The 23,717-nt window shown below is 45.2% G+C and overlaps 1 protein-coding gene across 1 annotated transcript; it reads left to right on the forward strand.

The window, feature by feature from the left end:
- Nucleotides 1-1,527: 1,527 nt before the first annotated feature.
- On the forward strand, nucleotides 1,528-23,717 carry LOC119962805 (granzyme K-like). Its single transcript, XM_038790897.1, has 5 exons — nucleotides 1,528-1,680; nucleotides 1,893-2,037; nucleotides 11,780-11,933; nucleotides 17,024-17,296; nucleotides 23,333-23,717. Exons 1-5 carry the CDS (start codon nucleotides 1,617-1,619, stop codon nucleotides 23,513-23,515), a joined length of 819 nt encoding a protein of 272 aa, XP_038646825.1. The 5' UTR covers nucleotides 1,528-1,616; the 3' UTR covers nucleotides 23,516-23,717.

Below are 23,717 nucleotides of genomic sequence, written 5' to 3' on the forward strand. Positions count from 1 at the left end.
AATCTGATCCACACTGGCCATTCAGCCAACTGAACCAAACAACTCCAAGGAGTCTAAGTTTCTGAAACACCATGCGGTTTTGTAGCCTTGGAGAGTGCTGGTAGGGGCCAATTTCTTTCCATCACATGGCTGACCAGGATCTTCTTGCCACCTGCCATTGACATATGCTGGACGGATTTAAAAGTTGATACACAACCTGTTTGCCCATGTTATGAACATACCTTGCTCGGTCATCAAGTCCCGAAGTAGGACTTGAACTCAGAGCTTCTGGCTTGTAGGTTGGGATACTACCCACCCCACCACATGATCTTCTACTGTCTCTATAACTTCATCAAAATATCCAATAAAGTCGGTCAAACAAGATTTTTCCTTTTGAAATCCATGCTTGCAATTCATTATTATATTTTTAATTTCTGGTTGTTCTTCTATTCACTCATTTAGTAGGGATTCCATTATTTTTTCTAACAATGATATTAAGTGTGCTGGTTTACGGGATGTATTTTATGCTCCCTGCTGGCATGTTTAAAGATGGAAGGTACTTGCAAAATCCAGCGTGCGACCTTACTGCCACTGATGCACCTGCCCTGACCTGTATGAAATTTTACAGGGAATAATAAAGGCTTCAGGAGCCCTGCCCTTAAGTGGCCAATTTAAACTTCTGCTGATTTCCATTTCCATCAAATTAATTGTGACTTTGACAGGGAGGGGTTGTTCAATAGTAATGCCATAAATTCCGAAACAAGACGATTTGGCTGTCTCTTGTTGGAGAAAGCCATTGCCTTGCTTTGTGTGACGTAGTATTACTTGTGACCTATCAGCCCGAGCCCGGGTGCTGTATGTGAGCATGCATTGCTTTATTAACTGAGAAATTGTGAATGGGGCTCAAAACTGTGTAAACATCAGTGAGCGGCTGTAATTCAGACCTTACCATGGAGGGAAGAACATTAATGGAAAAGTTGCGGACATTTGGGCTGATGATGCCCTGAGGAACTCCTGCAGTGAGGTTTTAGGTCAGAAATTATGGACTCCATCTTTCTTTGTGCTAGATATGACTCCAGCCAATGGAGAATTGTCTGCAGATTCTCATTAACTTCAGTGTTGAATGAAATGAATGAATGAAAATGAAAATTGCTTATTGTCACGAGTAGGCTTCAATGAAGTTACTGTGAAAAGCCCCTAGTCGCCACATTCCGGCGCCTGTCCGGGGAGACTGGTCCCTGTCAAAGTCACAATTAATTTGCAGTGCTCTTTGATGGCTCACTCGGTCAAATGCTGTCTTGATGTCAAGGGTAGTGACTCTTACCTCACCTGTGGAGTTCAGCTCGTGTCCACATTGCAAACGAGGCTGCAATGATGTCTGAAACCCAGTGGGCCTGGTGAAAGCCAAACTGAGCATTGGTGAGCAAGTTATCCAGGAGCAGGTGTTGCATGATAGCACTGTCGCTGACACTTTTTGTGATGATTAAAAAATAGGCTGATGATATTTGAATGTCAGTGTATTACAGAGTGTTTGATCTCACAAAAACTGCCAATTGTTTTCGACACAAACTGTAACCACATCCTTGTGCGATAATATAAAATGAAACAAATTCTTTTGTCTTTATTTGTCTAACAAAATGGACAGCTTAATTTGGGTGTTGTCGCTTGCTTTGAAAATTATTTTTTTGACATGGCAAGGATGTAAGTTGAATATGTATAATTAACTAACAAACCTCTTATTCTAGAAGGGGGTTCCATCCTTTTTATGCGTCGGCACTGAAAATGTGAAATGTGACCAAAACAGTGATCTCCACAGATTATTTTTGTTTTGATTTTCAATATTTGTAGTTTTTTTCAGAGCTCTCATTTTTAAACATCATACTCTTCCAGCAAATGTTTATCTTCTACTACAGGTGCCTGCGCAGAAATTATCGGGGGTAATGTGGTTCGACCTCATTCTAGACCATACATGGTGTCCATCCAAGTTGACAAGCAACATATTTGTGGAGGAGCTTTGATCACACCGAGATGGGTACTGACTGCAGCTCACTGTGAAAAGTAAGTTAATATAATCCTTTTGCTGTGTAACATCTCGGGGCTTTTCACAGTAACTTCATTGAAGCATACTTGTGACAATACGCGATTATTAATTTTATTAGTGTTAATTAAGAAGGAACATTATCGATTATAATTTTGGTTTAAATTTAATCATGTTGCTTAAAGTAATAAGTTTAAAGTTTCTGGAATTTTAGTAACTTAAATAAAATAAAATGATTAAGCACAATGCTTACAGATGATATGTCCTCTATTCACTTGAGAACTGCACGTAAATTTAAAATCCCCACTACAGTAGTTAAAAGGGAATAAGCAATAACGATTAGTCATTGCATTGATATCTATTTCAGAACCAATGGTTCTAGTAAAAAAGGTCTTGTGGTGTAATGACAGCATTCTACCTCTGAGCCAGAAACTCTGGGTTCAAGTCCTATTTCAGACCTGGAGGGCATGTTTATAATGTAGGCAAACAGGTTGATTATCAGCCTGTAAATCTGTCCAATATGGTTGGTGATAAAAGGTTGGAGTGATTCCTCGTCAGCCATACTGCAAAAGGCAATGGTGATCTCTTGCAAGTATAATCAAGGACCAATCCAATGGAAGTGCATGATTGCCAACATCCTCTTAGGGTCTGGTACCTGAAGGAGTAGGAAATTACCGTGGGAAAAGCTGTCCTAAGAAATTCAAGCTTCCAGTTAATAGCTGAAAATGATGATTTGACAAGATTCCAAATCTTTACTGTAGCAATAATATAATTAAAGACGATTTTCATAGGCAACTTATACCTTACATTCAGTAAAGTTGCCAGAGCCCCAGGTGTGACCAATGGGTCACATCTTCCCATTTTGTTGAGCAATAACTTCAGTGACCATCTCCAGGCACTTCCCTCAGTTTTTGGAGTGTTTCTCAAATCCATCACTAGCAGTAAAATCTGCTCTGGTAGCTCTTCTCCCCACCATCCCCAGCCATGCCAAGACGAATCTCAAAGACTCCTCAGATGATTGCACAATACATCTCTTTGACTGGGGACGATCTCATTCCCACATGTAACTGTTGGCGCTCGCAGAGAACCAGCAGCCTCTTCATTCTGCTGAGCACACCAGCTGCTGACCTATTGCTTCCTCTCTTTTCCTCATTCTCTTTCTCTCTCTCTCTTTTCATCGCTCTCTTTCCCTCCCTCTCTTTCCCTCCCTTTCTTTTCCTCACTCTCTTTTTCTCGCACTCTTTTCCTCCCTCTCTTTCCCTCCCTCTCTTTTCCTCGCTCACTTTTCCTCACACTCTTTCCCTTCCTCTCTTTCCCTCCCTCTCTTTCCCTCCCTCACTTTCCCTCCCTCTCTTTCCCTCCCTTTCTTTTCCTCACTCTCTTTTCCTCGCACTCTTTCCCTCCCTCTCTTTCCCTCCCTCTCTTTTCCTCGCACTCTTTCCCTCCCTCTCTTTCCCTCCCTCTCTTTTCCTCGCTCTCTTTTCCTCGCACTCTTTCCCTTCCTCTCTTTTCCTCGCTCTCTTTCCCTCCCTCTCTTTCCCTCCCTCGCTTTTCCTCACTCTCTTTCCTTCCTCTCTTTCCCTGCCTCTTTGTCCCTCTCTCTCTTTTCCTCCCTCTCTTTCCCTCTCTCTCTTTCCCTCCTTCTCTTTTCCTCCCTCTATTTTTCTTCCTCAGTTTCCTCCCTCTATTTTTCTTCCTCAGTTTCCTCCCTCTATTTTCCTCCCTCTCTTGTTCTCAGTTGTGCCAGCCTCAGATCTTGCTTAACAAATCAGTTTGTTGTTGGGCAGAATGTGGAATAGTCCCATGACCCCCTTCATTTTAACCAACATTTAAACATTCAGTCCAAAACATAATGTTGGGTTCAACCTCATCATTGTAACAACTGTATTTTAAAGGTCTCTAACAATTTGATGAATTGCACTGCCCTTTTCCAAGCTGATTGTTGTGGAACCTTACTTCATCTAACATCAAATCATATCAAATTAAATTGGATCTATTCTGTGAATGATAGGACTGAAATTTAACCACACTATTGCTTTCTTCATTAACTTATTTGTTGAGGACCCTCTGTCACTCAATGCAGCATATTTTTTTCAATTTGCTTTTTCCCCCCAATTTAACCTTAAGACACTATTCCAAAGCAAACAGCGAATGTCCCTTTGACAGAGGGAGGATTCTCTAACCACATGTTAATGAGATGCGACCTCGGCCTGGCTGTGATCAAACCACTGGCCAGTCCATATTTAGAGCTCTGTAACTGTAAGTTGCAAACAATCTACTCCTTGGTATCTAAAGAGAAATGAACAAACAGTTAATTGCTCTCTTCCTTGGGCATGCCTGTCACAATTCATGGCTAGCCAACTCCTGATCCTATTGAGGTAGGCAGCACCTAAACTTCATGCTGCCTCCTCATTTCAATGATTTCAGCATATAGCCGAGTGCTGATGGTGTTTTTGGCTGGCTGAGTACATGCTCAACTGTTGCCTGGCTGCATATATGGTGAGCACATGTTTTGCCAGCTGAACAAATTTAAAGAGGAAATGCACAAATTACACTGTGTATAAAATGGGCTACAAGAGAACACCAAAGAAAACAAGTGGGAATAGAGAGGTTTTCCCAAACTGCACTGGAGACTTTAACACTGCATGTGGTAAGAAGGAGGGGAGTAATGATTCTGTAAGGGGAATAAATCTCGAAAGAAAAGCCTTGAGAAAGAAATGGAAGAAGTTGGTAAGGGAGGTCTCCCAGATACTTACCCTGAGGGTCTGTCAGCAGTGCCATTAAAACTTCACTGACCTCATATGAGTGGGCAAGGTCAGTGAATGCATCTTTCAAAGGAAATTTCCTGCATACTGCACCATTCTATCTGATGCACCACAGACACATCACCCACCAGTAGCAATGTAATGCAATCAGAACATCAAGGTCCAGGCCCCGTGGGGATTCCCGCCAAAGTCATAATAATAATCTTTATTAGTGTCACAAGGAGGCTTACATTAACACTGTTACTGTGAAAATCCCCTCGTCAACACACTCTGGCGCCTGTTCGGATACACTGAGGGAGAATTCAAAATGTCCAATTCACCTAACAGCACGTCTTTCGGGACTTGTGGGAGGAAACTGGAGTACCCAGAGGATACCGACGCAGACATGGGGAGAACGTGAAGACTCCGCAGATAGTGACCCAAGTCAGGAATCAAACCCGGGTCTCTGGCGCTGTGAAGCAACAATGCTAATCACTGTGCTACTGTGCTGCCCATCTCAGGCAGCAGGGTGTGGATGCAGCAGGCTGCCTCAACCTCAGATTTGGATCAGGGGATACACCTAGATATAGCGGGAGGGTTAGGAGGAGCAAGAGACTGTCGGCAGCTAGTAGGCACGGATGAACATGGGCACTAGCTAAGATATGTCACCACGATAAGAAAGCACTTGGAAATAAATATCACTTTGTTCACCACCAAATCCTCCAGCCTGTCATTTCATAGTGCCATGCTCCTTGAACTTTCGCCACTTTGTCCCTGTGCAGTGTGAGAGTACCAGCGCTATGTCTCTCCCATCTCCCACACTGATAACTCAGTAAAGAGGCACTGCTGCTGGCAGTCCCCCCCTGTATCAATGCTCAGGCCTCTCATTGCAGTGACTCTTCTCCAGTGATGAGGACGCCATTGTGGTGATATTCATCACTGTAGATACACAAGGGGTTAATGTAAGTACACGTAGACTAGCTAGACACTAGAGGGAGCACCAGAGACATGACACACAGACACTCGACCAATAGGTCAGTAAGATAGGACACAACCAATGGGCATTCACGATACACACAGAGGTGACACTACCACAGGGGGGCATTACACCAACCCATATATAAAGGACACAGCACACATGATCTTCCTCTTTCCAGTGGAGACACTCAGTGAGTACAGACACAGGGTTGATTCAATATCACACCCACCACGTGGATTGTAGCAGACTGGTTCGTCAGTCTGAGTAGCTATAGAAAGATTAACAGTAGTGGCGAATTCGAGTAGGAAAATTGTAAATAGTTTAATAAACGTGTTGAAGTTATCTCCACGTCTGAACCTTCCTTTGTCAGAGTGAACATCAAGGAAGCAGCTTATGCTACGCCAAGAGCATAACAAGACAGCCATGAGCTGATAAAGTGGAGAGAGGCTGATCTACCCCATAGGTTAGTTGGAGGAACACTCCAGGACCCCCCAACTCGAAGTGGGCTGTTACAGATGAGACCTCATCCCGCGTCTCTAAACCCCCAGTTAAGCCCGCTCGCTGGCAGGACGCGTTCAGCTCTGTCAGGCAGGAGTCAGACACATCGCTGAGAAATAGAGGAACGTCGCTCTGTCCTAAATGCAATCATCATTATTGTCCCACAGAGTCTGGCCAGTGGCTTTAGGGTCCTGCACATGGAATCGGGCACCATTCTGAAAACCTACTGCTGGCACCGCACTAATGATGAGATTTAACCTCCACGGCAGGAGATCTCCTCAACCCCTACTCCTGTTCATCCTCAAACCAAGAGGTTATGAGGGGTCCTTAGGTCCTTCCAGTTCCTCCTCCACAGGTTGTCCCTTGATGCTCTCTTTGACCTCCTCCTCATCCGAGGAGAAGTTACGCTCCTCAATCTCCTCCTGGTCCAGGTAGTCTCCCCTCTGCAGCGCCAAGATGTGGAGATTCATGAGAAAGGCCTGCCCCTCAACCCTCAACTCCTCTGGGACCGCCACATATGGGCTTCCCCCTTAGTGAGTATCTCTCCACCAAACCTCACACCTTCCCCTCTCACACCAGCAAATCCCCACACCAGTCCCTCTCAACACCACCAAGATTATGCGTCTAGACCCTCTAATCTCACTGGCACATTTGTCCTCGCTGTTCCCCAATTCACCCTCCGCCAAAAAAAAATCTTTGCGTTAGGTGACAGGGCAATTGAGTGGCTACATTAGACTCAGGTCTACATGCCCACAGGGCACCTCATTGCATGCAGCAAGAAGAGGAGAAAATGACACCCTCAGAATGCATGGGGATGTCACAAATTGTAACTTGGATGCTGGGCCCAAAGCCATCCTTAGTAGGATTGTGAACATTAAAGAGATAAGCTCATAATATGCCAATGACTGCATAAGTTAGATGCCTATTTCAGATTAAATGAAATGAAATGAAAATGGCTTATTGTCACAAGTAGGCTTCAAATGAAGTTACTGTGAAAAGCCCCTAGTCGCCACATTCCGGCGCCTGTTCGATGTCATTGATTTTAACATACGCGTGACCATTGTATTGATAATGTTATATGCTGTCCACTCCTGTTATTTGCTAGTTTCCCTTTAAATACTAGAGTAGTTGGGATAGGGACTTGGTGATTTGCCATATAGAATTTTTTCAAATGATATATTCCCTCTTTCATCATTGAAAAATGATTTATGTAGGGCAGCACGGTGGCACAGTGGTTAACATTGCTGCCTCATGGTGCCAAGGACCCGGGTTCGATCCCAGCCTCAGGCCACTGTCCATGTGGAGTTTGCACATTCTCCCTGTGTCTGTCTCACCCCCACAACCCAAAGATGTGCAGGCTAGGTGGATTGGTCACGCTAAATTGCTGCTTAATTGGAAAAATAAGAATTGGGTACTCTAAATTTATTTAAAAAATATATTAAATGATTAATGTAAAGTTGATATTTGCACGCTATAGGTGCAATTTAACACCGTGTTGCGCCCGTTGCGGGTCTGGGCATTCCGGGTAAATAGCGGGAAAGGCCAAATCAAGATTCGCGCCAACGTCAAGAAACACACTGCCAAACACGACCAAAATGACACCTAGAAGTATTTCTATTGAATCGAGCCCAATACCTTACCGGCTGCATCCGTGCTAACATTTAAACACTTCTTGCATATTTTAAATTGCTATTTGTGTTGTTTGCCTATCTTTGCTCCCTTCTATATCGTAATGCCAATACTTTTCCTTTGTGTTTTAATTGTGTTCTACAACTTATGCTCCTGCCAGAACATTCGAGTGGGCAGTATTTTCCCAGCTGAGAGGAAACAGATTTTGGTATTTATGAGGAGTGAAAACTGAAATAGATGTCAGGTCAGTTTCCCATGCCATCTTACCCTCTTTGGGCTTACCTTGGGGTGGATTTTGAGCCCACATTCTCTTTGGTCTGCTGGCGAAGCCATTCAGCCAAATTAAAAAAGCAATTCAAATCTCTTTTAAATCTGTATGTCATCTTTCCCAAAAGGCCATGGGTTGCAGACTGTGCCGGTCAACCCCACTGAGCCAAGCACCCAGGTCCTTCAGTCAAACTAACAAGAAAGGAAAGGTTTGTTCAGTTACATTGAAGAGCTGCAGCCATGGCCAGGCAAGAGACGACTGTTCGCATCCCTTCTTGTCTCAGAGAGTACTTTCAATGCTTGGCATTTCTTAGCAAGAAGTCTTACAACACCAGGTTAAAGTCCAACAGGTTTGTTTCAAACACGAGCTTTCGGAGCACGGCTCCTTCATTCACCTGAAGAAGGAGCCGTGCTCCGAAAGCTCGTGTTTGAAACAAACCTGTTGGACTTTAACCTGGTGTTGTAAGACTTCTTACTGTGCTCACCCCAGTCCAACGCCGGCATCTCCACATCATGGCATTTCTTAGAGCTGCCTCTCCTGTCTAGCATTTCATTTATCTTCAGATGTAATTCCCTGCTGCCAGCCTTCAGCATAGCATGGGAGAAGCTGATGCAGCTCCGCCACCTATGCTGAAGAGTAGTTCCAGCAGTAGAACCAGTTTCCTTCTCCTCAGCCTCAAGTCCCATGGGGAAAAGGAGAAGACCACTGAAATCCGAACCTCAACTGTTGACACCCCAAACACAGGGGTGGCAGGAGTGTTAGAGTTGCCCTTTTGACAACTCTAATTTCATATCTGCAATCTCTTGGACCTTCTTCCACGTTGACCAGTTGGAAACACGTTGTCAGTGACCAACAAGGTGCCTGTCATGCGAGGGCAATCCTTTCCCTCCCATCAGCGTGTTCTCTGCTCCTTGCCAACTGGTGTGCTCTCGTCTCCTGCAAGGACAGGATGTAGAGTTATGAGTGTTCGTAATGGCTTAGTGTTGTGTGTGATGTTCTTTGTGATTCTTATTATCAGGATGGATGTCGTGGTGTTCACAGAGACCACAGAAGCTAAGTTCAATAACAAAGCTAACATTTATTACACTACGTATTAAAGCTCGACCACTTACTCCTATAGCAAGCAATAATCTAGTAATCTACGATCGACACTCTACGAACACTAGTCTCTACACTCTATCTATAACTGTACTCTGCACTCTCTAGACTTCTCCTCTGCACTCTCTCCAGCCATCTCCTAGACGCCTGAGAGTCAGTACTTTATATAATTCTACATTTAGCTCCATCTAGTGGTCAATTCTGATATTACATTAACCCTTTATATTCAAGACATTCTACATAATGTCACAATGTGGAGAGGAGGGAAGGGCACTATTTGTGGATGGTGACTGAGGCACAGAGCTGGCTGGGCAATAGGTTGTGGTGAGTGTTAGAGTTGGCTGTTCAGATGGGGTTGTGAGCTGGCTGCAGTAAGAGGAAGGAGCGCAGCTGCAAAGTGTGTGACCCTGTGACCTCTTGTGCAAAAGAACACTGGGAAAGTCAGAGTTTGGAGTGTGCATCTTTAGGTGTTCGGCCACTCACCAGCCATGCCCTCCCGAGGTACTGAATGCTCTTGGTGTACTGTCTTCATGTTGGAGGGAGCTCCCTCTAGCTGCTGACATTCTCTATCACTTCCATCCAAACCTGCTCAGTTGAAGATGTTGCTCTCTTGCTCCCATCTTCGAGAGAGATTACCTCACTACAGGCCCTCAGATCCTGCAGCAGGGTCTCCAGGTAAGAGTGAGAGTGCTGGGGAGGGGGTGCTGGACAGCTGTCCAGGTCTCCTCCCCATTCCTGTGATTGGTGCAAATACAAAGTCCAAGTGCCTGTAAGCACTTGTAACCCTTCCTCTGATAGAATGGGTTCTATCCTCAATTGACAGGGTGCCTGGAGGTTAGATGCTAATGCCTTTGCTCTGGGAAAGAGCCTCAGCAAAGCCCACCCATTAGGATATCGGATTGTCAACCAGAAAATGGCTCCAACAATCCGGAAAGGACGAAGCCCACACAATTCCATCCAGCATCACTCCTTCAAGGATGTTGTGGGATGCTTCTGGCTTTATCCAATCCCAGAAAGCTGATCTGCTCACCAAGAATGTTCAGCGGAATTCTCCGTTTCAGGAGTGTTGACGCTGGGACTGAATCGGTGGTGTTTTACAACAGCAAAATTGGCGCCTTTCCTGTTATATTGCAAGAGATGTAATATATGTGCTCCTCATTTGTCTTACCAAGTTGTATTTAACTTTATGATAAACAGTCGAAGTCTTCCAGTTGATGACAAATTATTTATTGAGTAACAAAAGAATATACTTGTGAGTTCTTTTACTTTAATACTTTGACTAGTAATATAATTAACTAAGATTGAATTAAAATAACAATTAATATAATACACTATACTCTGAGCTGGTCACCTCTCTACTCTAGCTGCAATATACTCTCTCCAACATCACACACACTCCTTCTGACTAGGAAAAGAGCAGGAAACTCTTTATACAGTTCCTGTTAGTGTTGTCATCTAGTGATCAGCTGACTGTACTGACTGCACATCAATTAATCATGCATTAACATATACAGAGGACACTACATCCCCCCTTTTTTGTGTTACACTTTTCTACACACGAGACATAAAATTGTACTTTAGAAATGACGTATTCTGTCATGCATTGTACATCAGTTATGAATCAATCAGTTAAATGTTCATAAGTTCGAACGATTCGGTTTTCTTCTTCTTCTGGTTGATCTTCTTAAAATCTTAGGAGAAGTCGAAACTGTAATGTTTTTCTGTTCACTTTCAACAGGTTGTTTGATATTCACACGTTGACTTAAAGATTGATTTAAATTCAAAGTTGGAAAAACAGGTTGACGAATTTGAACTTTCAAAAGATCACGCCTATTCCTTCTAATCAATCCACCTTCTGCAGTTTTGATTATGTAGGAATGTGGTGATATTTGCCGAATAACCATAGCAGTATCAGACCATCCTCCATCAGGCTTGGGCACAGGTGGGAGAGGCCCTGAGCACCTTGGGCAACACTGCCAGGATTGGCCAGCAGTGCAGGAAGAAACTGCACAACCTCACAATTGGTTTTCCCATTGTGGGCCACCCCACACTGTCGGGAAACGCATGGGTGTGCGTGCACTGCCTGTGGGGTGGAGGATCCCACCGTTGGAGACTCTAGCAGGATATTCTTGCACGAAGTTTGACAAAGAGCCATCCAGACTGAAGGATTAGCTCCCTTCCATCTCCACAGATGCTGTCAGACCTGCTAAGATTGTCCAGCATTTTCTGTTTTTGTTTCAGGTTCCGGCACCACAGTAATTTGCTTTTATCATATTCTTGCGACCTCATTGACCAACCAAAGCCCTTGGGAGGGATTCTCCACTGACAGGATTGTGCGTTCAACTGGCTGTGTACCCACACCTGCGGATTTCCCAGGATGGAGTGGCTACAAATGGAAATCCCATTGGCATGTGGCGGGAATGGAGAATCCCACTACTGGCGAGGGTGCACCGCCAAGGAAACTGCGGCTGGCGGACTGGAGAATCCCAGCCCTTGTATTTAAGGTGCATTCTGTAATCAAATTATTTATTTTGGAACCATTCCAGAAATTGGAAAAATCAGAAGATTGAAGTGATACTTGGAGCCCATTCGCTTTTGGAGAGACAAGAAGAGAAACAACAGGTGTTGGAAGTCAAGAAGTGTTTCCCTTATCCACAATTTAACTTTAGAAGGAAAGAAGGTGACATAATGCTGATTCAGGTACTTTTGGCTAAAGTGGATAAGTGATTGTGGAGATTTAATGGCTACACCAGAGGACTACAGCTTAATTTGAGTCACGGATGGGGGTGTGGGCGTTTGACTCTCCCTACCTGGCGGAAACTGGGTGGGATGACAGTTTTAATGACCAAGGAAGCCAACGGTAGAAAAGATTTATTTTACTTTTGAAAATGCACTGCCCACAGCAGTAACTATCTACAATCACAGTCCCCGTTGGGACAACCAACATGCCGGTCCCTGATTAGGCCGGCTTTATGCTCAGTTTAACGAGCCTCAGCTGAGTGGGCCTCTGTCCTGTGGTATTATTATAGATGCCAGTAAACTAAGTGTTAATATGTGTACCAGAGAGCCACTAGTGGAGCTAGTCTCAGAGGTATATAAGGGAGGATGCAGAGCCTTGTGGGATAGAAGACTGGTGCAGGAGCAGAGCTAGGAGTGCTGAAGATAGTAAGAGAGCAAGAGAGTAGTTAATGAGTTAGTGAGTTAGATGAGTATAGTTTATGTGTGTTTAATCAACTGTTAGTTCTCAGGGATAAGTGTCAAATCTAATTGTACTGTTAAATAAATAGTTTAGTTTAGTTTATAAGACTCGTTGTTCTCTGATTAACACTACACATAAAGCCATCTGGTTAGAGCAAGGCAGAGAACAACACATGTCCCCTACCTGGGAAGCTCATAATCTACAAGCCCCATGGGAGATCGATAATGGTTTTATGGCATCATTTTCCCCCACCTCCACCAAGTCTGAAAGCTCCCCCTCTGCCATCATCGGAGGAGGCCTCCTGCGCTGCTTCACCCGAGGCTGAGCTTCTGCCTGTGGCGGGTCTGTGTCGGGTGGTGCATACCGATTAGTTGAAGGCCTTTTTTTGGCTGACCTCCAGAGGGCGCCACTGTGTCCATATCTTCTTCCTCCTGATCCGGCCACGGTCAAACGTGTTCCCTGGCTAAGAGGTGGTCCCTGGCAAGGCGAAGGTGCCGACGTCTCTGGTTGGGTGTCCGAGGAGGAGTTGGAGGACAGGCTGCTTTGAGTTTCTGACATGCCAGGAGAAGCAGGGAGGCCCTCATCTTCTCCAGATTCTCCTAAGATGAGGCTGTGTCCATCATCTCAACACCCTTTCCTTCCCCCCCCCTAATCTCCTGCACTCCCCTTCCGACCTTCCACCCCCTTTAACAGCACCCCCTCCCTGACCACCCTGGTCTCCCCTCCAAGGTGTGTGTGGCATCATTCCAGGGTGAAAGGCCTGTGTTTGCACTGTCAGCGGGTCAATACACAAGGCAGGAGAATGATGATAACTCGCTGTGAGGAAAGCTCTCCTGCTCCTCAATTTCTGCTAAAATCTGACTCCCGTCTTTCTGCTGACAGCACGCTCACATCCATCCTCACGACGGAGTCTGCATTGGAGGCTTTTGATCTTGGATCACTGTGCCCTGGGTGGGGGAGTACAGGGAGCAGAGGGGAGACAGGAGATCAGGGCGCAGGCAGGCCCAAAGTGAATATGAACATGACAGAGGCTTCACATGTATGAGGTGTGACATGTTTTGATAGTAAACATTTTACTGTGACAGATTTCCATTCCCCCTCGCTATGGACAGTGACCTTTCCAGTGCTTCCCGCTCTTCCTGATCCTCCGTGGCCTGGTGTTACGTCTGGTGTGCCCCAGGATGCACATCAGAGGTGGAGGCAGTCTGCTGCTTTCCGAGCCCTGTGGCCTTTGATGCCCTTGGCGGACGTCTGATAGAGGGTCTGTAGCCGGGGATTCCCGGCTGATTTACAGGTGGTAAAGGCCATCCTGTTCTGCCCGCTGCTTTTAGGATGCTCCAATGTCAGGAGGGGGGAATTCAGAAGTACTGGAGACTGTCATAGTCTCCTTGGTGGCAGGCCCCGGGTTGGCCTCCAGTTCTTCCTCCTCCCTGATGATGCCCTTAGGGCCCTCGTGGGTGTAATAGGATGGAGGGGCAGCTGGAGTGAGCTTGTCATCTGGCGCTGTCAGTCCTGGAGGCTCCCCACTGTCTGCACCATGGTGTTGATGCGCTCAGCGATGGTACTCAGTGACTCGGACATGCTCTGGAGTGCCTCGGCAATGTCTACCTGTTTCTGGGACACGTCGCTCAGCAACTGGGACGTGATGTTGAAACCCTCAGCCATGGTCGTCACAGACTGAGCCATGCCTTAGATACCACCATTCAAGAGGTAGATGTCATGCTCCAGGTTTTCCATTGCGGTCGCGACCCTAGCAGTGTTGGCCTCAGTGCCACGGATTGCTGGCAGCATCTCCTGCACCTGAAGCCTTTGGGTCTCTTCCAATCTACCTTGTAGTTCCTGGAATGCCACTGCCCCCCCCCCCACACCCCCACACCCCTCCTGCCCTCCCCCCCCCTTCCTGGAGCCGACGGCTGTGTCCTATGGTCTGCACAGGGAGAACCTTGTCCATAAGATCATTAGACCAGAAGACATAGGAGCAGAATTAGGCCACTCAGTCCATCGACTCTGCTCCGCCATTCAATCATGGCTGATATTTTTCTCATCCACAGTCTCCTGCCTTCTCCCCATAACCCCTGATCCCTTTATTAGTCCAGAGACTCAGCATCTTGCTGCATCCCAACTGATCCCTGGGACGCAGCAGACATCTGACAGCCCACTCCCTTGGATGTTCCTGCATCCACCTGATGTGCTTCAGAATCTATGTGGTGCTCACTAGATTGTGCCGCAAACGTCAGTCCACTAGTGTCGCCCACCGAGGCGTGTGTCTGTGCTTTCGTCCGAGGAGTTCCCTTGGGTGATAGTGGAATGGGGGGGGGTGTCTCTGGATGGCGCGGCATCATCAGATGGTGATCCTGTGAGACAATGGATATGAGGTCAGTGAAAGGGAAGGATCATTTTGTCTGATATGAACAATTCACTTGAGACAAGTCATCTGGATGAAGGGCCAATGGATTCTCACCTCTCTGATTCAGGCCAACCTAGCTGTCGGTAACTGCTCTTTCCTTGGTCAGCCCCACAATTTCCAAGGCCCAATCCTCATAGGGGATGAAGACTCGAATGTCTGGGATTCTTTTCCCATTTTGGCCCTTCCCCATTTATTATGGGCTATCCTCTCCTGCAGGGACAAAGAGAGGGCATTGTGAGTGGCATGCTTGGTGAGTTGGGGGGGAGGGAGGGGGGGTGGGGGGGTGGAGGGTCTAGAGAAGGCATGTTATGGGACCGCATCTGGACAGCAAGGGATTGTGCTGGTGGGTGCCAGGGCATTCTGAGGAACAAGATCGGTTGTGAGGAGGGTGTGAGGTGTCAATCAGTGAATTGGGCAGGGTTTAGGAATATGAGGGGTGACAGGCCAGGAGAGAGGTGGTAATTTACCCTTGTAGCTCGGTGGATTTCTTTCGACATTGGACAGCAGTCCTCCTTGGCATACTCCCACACTGACAGACCTTGCCACTGCCTCCCAGGCAACATTGCTGACCCTGCTGCTGGTCTTCCGACCCCTTCAGGGTGCCCCCCTCTCATCCACAGCATTGGGAAGCCTTGTGAAGTTGCCCACCCGAAGTGAGGAGCAGGTCTGTGCGCTGCCATGCTTGTGTGTTGACTGGGAGTGAGTGGTGAGGGAGCGTTTAAAAGCAGCTTACTCTCGTCAGCAGCAAGCAGGTGAGGTGCAAGGCAGTTGAATCAGATGGCGAGAGAGCCACTAATGTTGAGATTCTCGTGGGTCACATTTTTGGCACTAAGTGCCATCGAATACGGCCTATCATGTCGCCAACGTGGCCATCATGAAACTTCCCGCCAAACGCGCCCAAAATATTAGCTTTGGTCCGCTAAATCGCGGCCCTGGTCAGGAATTGCTCCGTCTTTTTGTTGTCCATCCCATTTAGCACAGTGCTAGTGCGCACAACATGATGTTGTGGTCAGGGCGGAAGTGAACCCGGGGGGAATTCCATCCTTTCGAATTCATGCTGCCCACCTCCTCCCATCTCCCCCCCCCCCCCCAACTTAACAAGCTGCTAGCTGGGGAGCATAATATTCTGGCCAATGTCCCAAGTGACATTTGTTCTTTAGCTCCAACAAAAGTAGAAGTTTTTTCCAATGATGACTGGGTCATATGTTTAAGGAATACATGACAGCAAGGATGCTCACTTTAATATTCTGAGGGGCATTAAATATAATCTGAGGAGGTAATGGGTGAACATAAAGCGTTACAGTCAATCACTGCTTGATAAAGTAAATAAATACTGAACTTTAAATCAACACGGTAAGAAGAATTACAGTGAAAGTATGTTCAACAGGAGGAATCAACATTTGCTATTATTGTTTAGCTAACTGTAATAAGTCTAATCACTGGCTATTCAGAACAAACTTATTTCCAACTAATGCTGCCAAATGAATAATGTCAGATCTGGAAGAATGTACAATGCTGGAGGATATATTAGCCATGAATGATGGGCGGCACGGTAGCACAGTGGTTAGCACTGTTGTTTCACAGCGACTGGGACCAAGGTTCGATTCCCAGCTTGGGTCACTGTCTGTGCGGAGTCTGCACGTTCTCCCCATGTCTGCGTGGGTTTCCTCCGGGCGCTCCGGTTTCCACCCACAAGTCCCGAAAGACGTGCTTGTTAAGTTAATTGGACATTCTGAATTCTCCCTCTGTGTACCCGAACAGGCGCCGTAGTGTGCCGACTAGGGCATTTTCTTTTTTTTTTCTTTTAAAAAAAATTTAGAGTACCCATTCATTTTTCCAATTAAGGGGCAATTTAGCATGGTCAATCCACCTAACCTGAACATCTTTGGGTTGTGGGGGCGAAACCCACGCAAACACAGGGAGAATGTGCAAACTCCACACGGACAGTGACCCAGAGCCGGGATCGAACCTGGGACCTCGGCGCCGTGAGGCAGCAGGGCTAACCCACTGCGCCACCGTGCTGCCCCGACTAGGGCATTTTCACAGTAACTTCATTGCAGTGTTAATGTGACACTAATAATTAATTATTATTATTATTATAAATGAAATTGGTATTCAGTTCATGGTTCCAATAATCTAATGGTTCCAATAACCCAGTCTATTTTCTGTGTTGATTTGGGACAGTTGGCCCGAGATGCTGTTTTGAACAAGAACGTATCAACTCTGGAATTGCCTAAATCAACAGAAGATGTCAAAGCTGGAACCAAGTGCAGTGTAGCAGGATGGGGAATGACAGATCCTAAAGTTCCAAAAATATCTGATACCCTGAGAGAAGCAAATATAACCATCATTGGCAGGAAGGTCTGCAACAGTAGAAAATACTATAATTATGTTCCCTTCATAAATAAGGATATGTTATGCGCTGGTGATAAAAAAGCTAGAAGGGATTCATGTAAGGTAAGTTAAACAGATAAGGTAAGAACTAATTAACAGGTCTGCTAAGTATCTTATCCTGAAGATGAATTAATCTCTGATTTGTGAATAACTGCTAATAAAATAATTCTGCCAAGCTAAATAATCCTACTAAGGTTAGTGAAATAAGGCAATATGTTATAAAAATCAATACTGCTCAAAATGGATTGCACCTGAAGATTAAAAATAAGTGAATGGTATGAAATGGACCCATCATTGATTGTGTTGGTTTTAAAGGAACATGGCAAAAAAATCTGTATAAATAAATGTCTGTTGGACAGCAACATAAATAAAGTAAGCCATGCACTGCTGACTACATTTAGTTTTAACTTACCATCACCCATGGCATTTAATGCATCGTGATGATAAAAATCTATCTCCTCTACAACCCTCCCAACCCACCAGCTCCCAAACTTCCAACCAATTGTGCTATTCAATTCAACTAGGATTGGAGATTGGGGGAAATAAGTACAGCAAGGTAGTGAAGAGGCAAATGTGAAGAGATTGATGTGTGAGGGGAAGAGGAGAATAGTTGGAAGCTTGGTGGGTGCTTGGGAAGTGAACTCTGATTATTAAGAGGATTGCCACAGAAAATGCACCAGGTAACAATTAACTGCCAAGCTTTTGTTTAAATTCAACTCTGATTCACTAAAGCATTGCCATGGGGAATGAACCAGGAAATGGCTTCTCCCAGCTTCATGGATAAAGGTGCAGCCAAGCCAGATAAATCACCTCTGCTTAGAGAAACTGTCAGTATAGCTGATCAGTGGAAAGAGTGGTAATCTCAGGCTGAAAACAGAAAAGCTGATAATCATAGGGCAGCAGCTCTTCATCATATGGAGATGTGGGTGAAGATGAACATTTCCCAGAAACACGCAGACATCCCACAAGCCCAAGGTAGAGTTCCACTGCGTCATTTTGCAAAACTCCGAGGTCCCAAAACCTCACACTTCCCCAGCATGAATAGTGGTTTATCTGTCAATGTTTATCATCAAGCATCTAATCTCATGCCCAAGACTACAATCAAAAGGAGAAGGACAACTCAAAGAGCCTGGAAGGAGGTACAGACAGCTTTAATGTGTGGGAAACAAGGTAGCAGATAGAGAAATACATGGGGATGTGTGTGATTATCCATTTTTGGTAGAAAATAGAAAATAAGAATATTGTTTAAAAAGATGACGGAATTCTCCGCATCTTTAGGGGCTAGGCCCGTGCCGGAGTGGCTCCCGCTCGGCTGGCCGGAGCGAATGGCCTTTGGCGCCCCGCCAGCTGGGGGGGAAAGGCCTTCACCGGCCAGCGGAAGTCCGCGCATGCGCTGGTGTGTCAGCGGCTGCTGACGTCACACAGGCGCATGCGCTGGGGAGGGGGTCTCTTCCGCCCCCGCCATGGTGAAGGCCATGGGGGGGACGGAAGAAAAAGAGTGCCCCCACGGCACAGGCTCGCCCGCCGATCGGTGGGCCCCGATTGCGGGCCAGGCCATCGTGGGGGCACCCCCCGGGGCCAGGTCGCCCTGCGCACCCCCAGGACCCCAGCGCCCGCCCGCGCCGCCAATCCCGCCGGCACCAGACATGCTTTGATTCCTGCCGGCGGGAACGGCCTGTCAGCGGCGGGACTTCAGCCCATCGCGGGCTAGAGAATCGCCGCGGGGGCCCACCGACCGGCGTGGCGCGATTCCTGCCCCCGCCGTTTCCTGGGTGGCGGAGAATTCGGGCCACGGCGGGGGCGGGATTGACACCAGCTCCGGGCGATTCTCGCCCCTGGATGACGAGTACAGTAACAGAATCACTATGCTGCCGTCCCCAGCTATGTTCCTCTCTCTGAGGTGAAGAGAGGGTATTAGCTGGCACGTTGGGCTCCAAAATGACTCTTTCAGTATCAAATTAGTTTTGCGTGCTGATTGACATTGAGATAACAGTGTTCTGCATGCATTCAGCGGATCTCAATTGTGATGCACTAATGCCTTCACCAATGGGCCCACTCAAACCCGATTACTTACATAGAAATAAAATTTGTTTAAATAGCGTTGGATGTATTCAATAACAAGAGTTTGAGTACACATAGTGCATGCCATTTTGGTCCTGAACAGCAACTGTACTGCCCAAATAGCAGGCTTTCGGAAACCAGTTTCACTCCCCTGCACTTTACCACATTATCCTCTGCTAAGACATTTGTGAATATGTTTTTAGATCAGCAACTGTGTTGATTGGATTTGGTTGGCATCAGATACCAGAAAACAACAGCAACTTGTATTTATATAAATTAAAAATTACATTTTTATTTATGGTATAAACTGAAGAATCTCATGTCAGGTTTTATAAAGTTGGAAAGAAACTTTTAAACAGCATGCATTGCATTGTATTCATGCTGAGCAGTTCACACCATCTCTTCCTTTATGAAGTCTCTTTCCTCACCTCACACTGTTTTCTCTCATTTACTCAAACCACGTATAACTTTTAGATGCTACAAACGAGTTATGTTTGCAGAGTTTTAATTTCATATTGTTATGATAGTGTGAGGAGGGGGAAAACCTGGCCACTCTAATTTGGATTGGATTAGATTTGTTTATTGTCACATGTACCAAGGTACAGTGAAAAATTATTTTTCTGCGAGCAGCTCATCAGATCATTAAGTACATGAAAAGAAAAGTAAATAAAAGAAAATACATAATAGGGCAACACAGGGTACACAATGTAACTACGTAAACACTGGCATCGGATGAAGCATACAGGGTGTTGTGTTAATGAGGTCAGTCCAGAAGAGGGTAATTTAGGAGTCTGGTGACAGTGGGGAAGAAGCTGTTTTTGAGTCTGTTCGTGCGTGTTCTCAGACTTTTATATCTCTTGCCCGATGGAAAAAGTTAGAAGAGTGAGTAAGCCGGGTGGGAGTGATCTTTGATTATGCTGCCCGCTTTCCCCAGGCAGTGGGAGGTGTAGATGGAGTCAATGGATCGGAGGCAAGCACTTAACAGTTGTAGAATCAAAGCAACAGCCAACATTAATCAACCAGCAACTAACCTGTAAGTAATAAATGATCCCTGTAAGTAACACTGATGGTGGGAGGTGTTTGAGTAAGAGCAATGTCCTTCTAGCTGCTTATTTTATTAATTTATGAATGTGAATGCTGTGGGCAAGTCAGCATTTATTGCCCATCTTTAGTCACTCTTGAGAAGGTAGCAGTTGACGCCTCCTTGAGGGCAGCGTGGTAGCATAGTGGTTAGCACAATTGTTTCACAGCTCCAAGGTCCCAGGTTCACTTCCCGGCTTGGGTCACTGTCTGTGCGGAGTCTGCACATCCTCCCCGTGTGTGCGTGGGTTTCCTCCGGGTGCTCCGGTTTCCTCCCACAGTCCAAAGATGTGCAGGTTAGGTGGATTGGCCATGATAAATTGCCCTTAGTGTCCAAAATTGCCCTTAGTGTTGGATGGGATTACTGGGTTACGGGGATAGGGTGGGGGTGTGGGCTTGGGTAGGGTGCTCTTTCCAAGAGCCAGTGCAGACTCGTTGGGCTGAATGGCCTCCTTCTGCATTGTAAATTCTATCTATGAACCGCTGCCATTTGTGAGTTGTAGGTATATTCGCCACCCCGCCGCGCCACATTTCAGGTTCACCACGCTGGCGGGATTCTCCATTACACCGGCCGCTCAATGGGGTTTCCCACTGTGGGGCAGCCCCAGGCTGTTGAGAAACCCCCAGGCTGCCGGCAAAATGGAGCATCCTGCCGGCAGAGCATCGAGCCCAAGATTTCATATCTCATCACACTAGCTGGGTGTGTTTAAATTCAATTAATTAATCTGGAATCAAAAGTGAGTCTCATTAATAATGACCGTTAAATGACTGGAATGTTTTCAAAACCCATCTGGTTAACTAGCGCCCTTCAGTGTTGGAAGGTTTGCTGCCTTTTCCCCCTCTGGCCCTATATGGTGCTCCAGTTCTACAGCAATGTGGTTGACTCTTAGCTGAGTTCTGAAATGGAATTTACCACACCACGTACCAATTCACCACTGACCATAACCAGATTGTTTGTGAGTTTCGGTGCATTAAGACATTTTCTTAATGTCTATGTTTAACCTGATTTGAACTGATTGCAAAGTAACGAGACTGGCAGACCTTCTCGGAAATTTTAAAACAATTGCATGCAATTTTATTGAACTAAAACCCACCCAGGTAAAGATAGCAAAATATTTAAGAAAAGGTAAACTTACACTTCGCGAACTTTCACGACCCACTTTCACACTGAAAATTCAATTATGAAAGGAGATAGAATCTATAGAACCAACCATAGAATCCCTACAGCGCAGAAGGAGGCCTTCATGTCTTCACTGAACCTCTGAAAGATCACCCCCACCCTATCCCCGTAACCCCGTGCATTGATCATGGCCAACCCACCTAACCTGTACGTCTTTGGACACTAAGGGACAATTTAATATGGCCAATCCACCTAACCTGCACATCTTTGAGCTGTGGGAGAAAACCGGAGCACCCGGAGGAAACCCAAACACAGTCGGGTAGAACTTGTAAACTCCACACAGACAGTAACCCAAGGCTAGAATCGAACCTGTGTCCCTGGCAATGTGATGTAGCACTGCTAAGTATTGGTTAAAAAGAGAGTTCATGATTTATGAGTTCTTCGAGTGGCAGGATTTTCCAGGTTTATTTAAGTTCCAGGAGTTGAGTTGAAGCATATGTAACTGCAATTGTCAAAGACAATCTCTTTCTTAATCTGTAATACATCTTTTTCAGAAATCGATGATCTTTGCTCCTGGGTTTCTTTTGATGGAAATTCACTTATATGAGCTAGATTTTTAAACTATAAGAGATAGGGCTTCAATTTGAAGAGTAAGAGAGTACTTCTCCATTGGTAATTTCTCCAGACTACTTTTGTATCTGAGTTTCATGATTGTATAAAGAGATTTTAAAATGGTTACATATGACCTTCTTTCTCACAACAATTTCAAAACAGGTTTATTTATCTATGTCTCAATCTGGCTTTTGTTCTATGTCTTACAATATTCCATTCATTGGCTTCTCAAGGAGTCATTGTCCATCTTTATGATCACCTCCCCCCCCCCCCCCCCCCCCCCCAACCACCCCCACCCCCAACCTTCCAGGTAGCTATTGGCCTGGTAGACTTTCAGGCTCCACTGGAGAGGTGGTCTTATATAGATGCAAATGCTGTGCCCCATTCCTTTCAAAGGTTCCTTTATTCAGTGGACCTTGAGAGTGTGAAATTCCATAAGCAACATGTTTGGGCAATCCATATAGTAACTTTTCCAGAAAAGGTGTCAACTTGCAATACCATGCATCAAGTGACTTGTGGAAGCCATCTTTGATCAGCATATTTTCTTGTCTTTAAAAAGTAATTGCTGAAGAGTTCAGTATCTGTGTGTATAGCTGGTGAAAGACAGGTTGATATCACTCAGTCACAATTCCCGTCATTGTAACAATTCTTATCGCTTTGCTATAAATCCTTTATGGTTTTATATTTTTCTAGCTTTTTGTAAACCTTTCAGTTGCATTTGGTTAATTATTTAGTATATTTTAAAGGTTCTTTCACTGGAATATTCCTGAGGGTTCACCCAATCAGTCACCAGTACTTTAGAACATGGGGTTGACAATTAAGTGGGCCTTTTGCCAATCTTCTGCCAAAGTTACAGTAGCTGATTAGCCGAACACTGAGGAAATTTTAGTGCTTTTATCTTGATGTGAACATAATTATGTTACCTTTTTTAATAGAAAGTTTTTGTTACCTAGTTTATATATATTTGTGCAGAGTTTTTGTTTGTTATTACATCTTCAAGCACTTTTCTATATTACTGTTTTTCACTCTTTAAACCTTATATACTATTAACTTATTTCATGTGCTCCACTCAGAATTTCAATATTATCCCCAGGCAATCACACTTGATCTTGACTACCAGCATGCAAAATCATGGTGGATCGATTATGATTTTCCAAATTTGAAATAAATGAATTTTGAAATTAGGCATCATTCGACTGACATTATTTTTGTTTACTTTTTTTCAGGGGGATTCTGGTGGTCCACTCATGTGCAAAATGAGCATGTTCAGAAAAAAATATATATACAGAGGCATCGTTTCAACAGGAGATGAGTGTGCAAAACGTAAAAAGCCTGGCATTTATACTCGTTTATCTGAAAAATTCCTGAAATGGATAAACCGCATCACGAAAGTTAAAACACTAGATTAAGTTTGTTCTTGAAAAGAAACGTTTTCCCCTGCATTCATGGCGCTAGTTTGCTTGAATAAACTATCGAGTGATGTTTAACATTTTTCACATGAAATGGTCACATAATTAATTTTCAATTAATATCCACTGTTGAATGTTATAAAATGGAATGGTGCAAATTCAATGATTTGCAAAATAAATGTTTTGTCATTTTCTTGCTGAA

This window comes from Scyliorhinus canicula, chromosome 3 (genome assembly GCF_902713615.1).
Source record: "Scyliorhinus canicula chromosome 3, sScyCan1.1, whole genome shotgun sequence".
Classification (NCBI taxonomy): domain Eukaryota; kingdom Metazoa; phylum Chordata; class Chondrichthyes; order Carcharhiniformes; family Scyliorhinidae; genus Scyliorhinus; species Scyliorhinus canicula.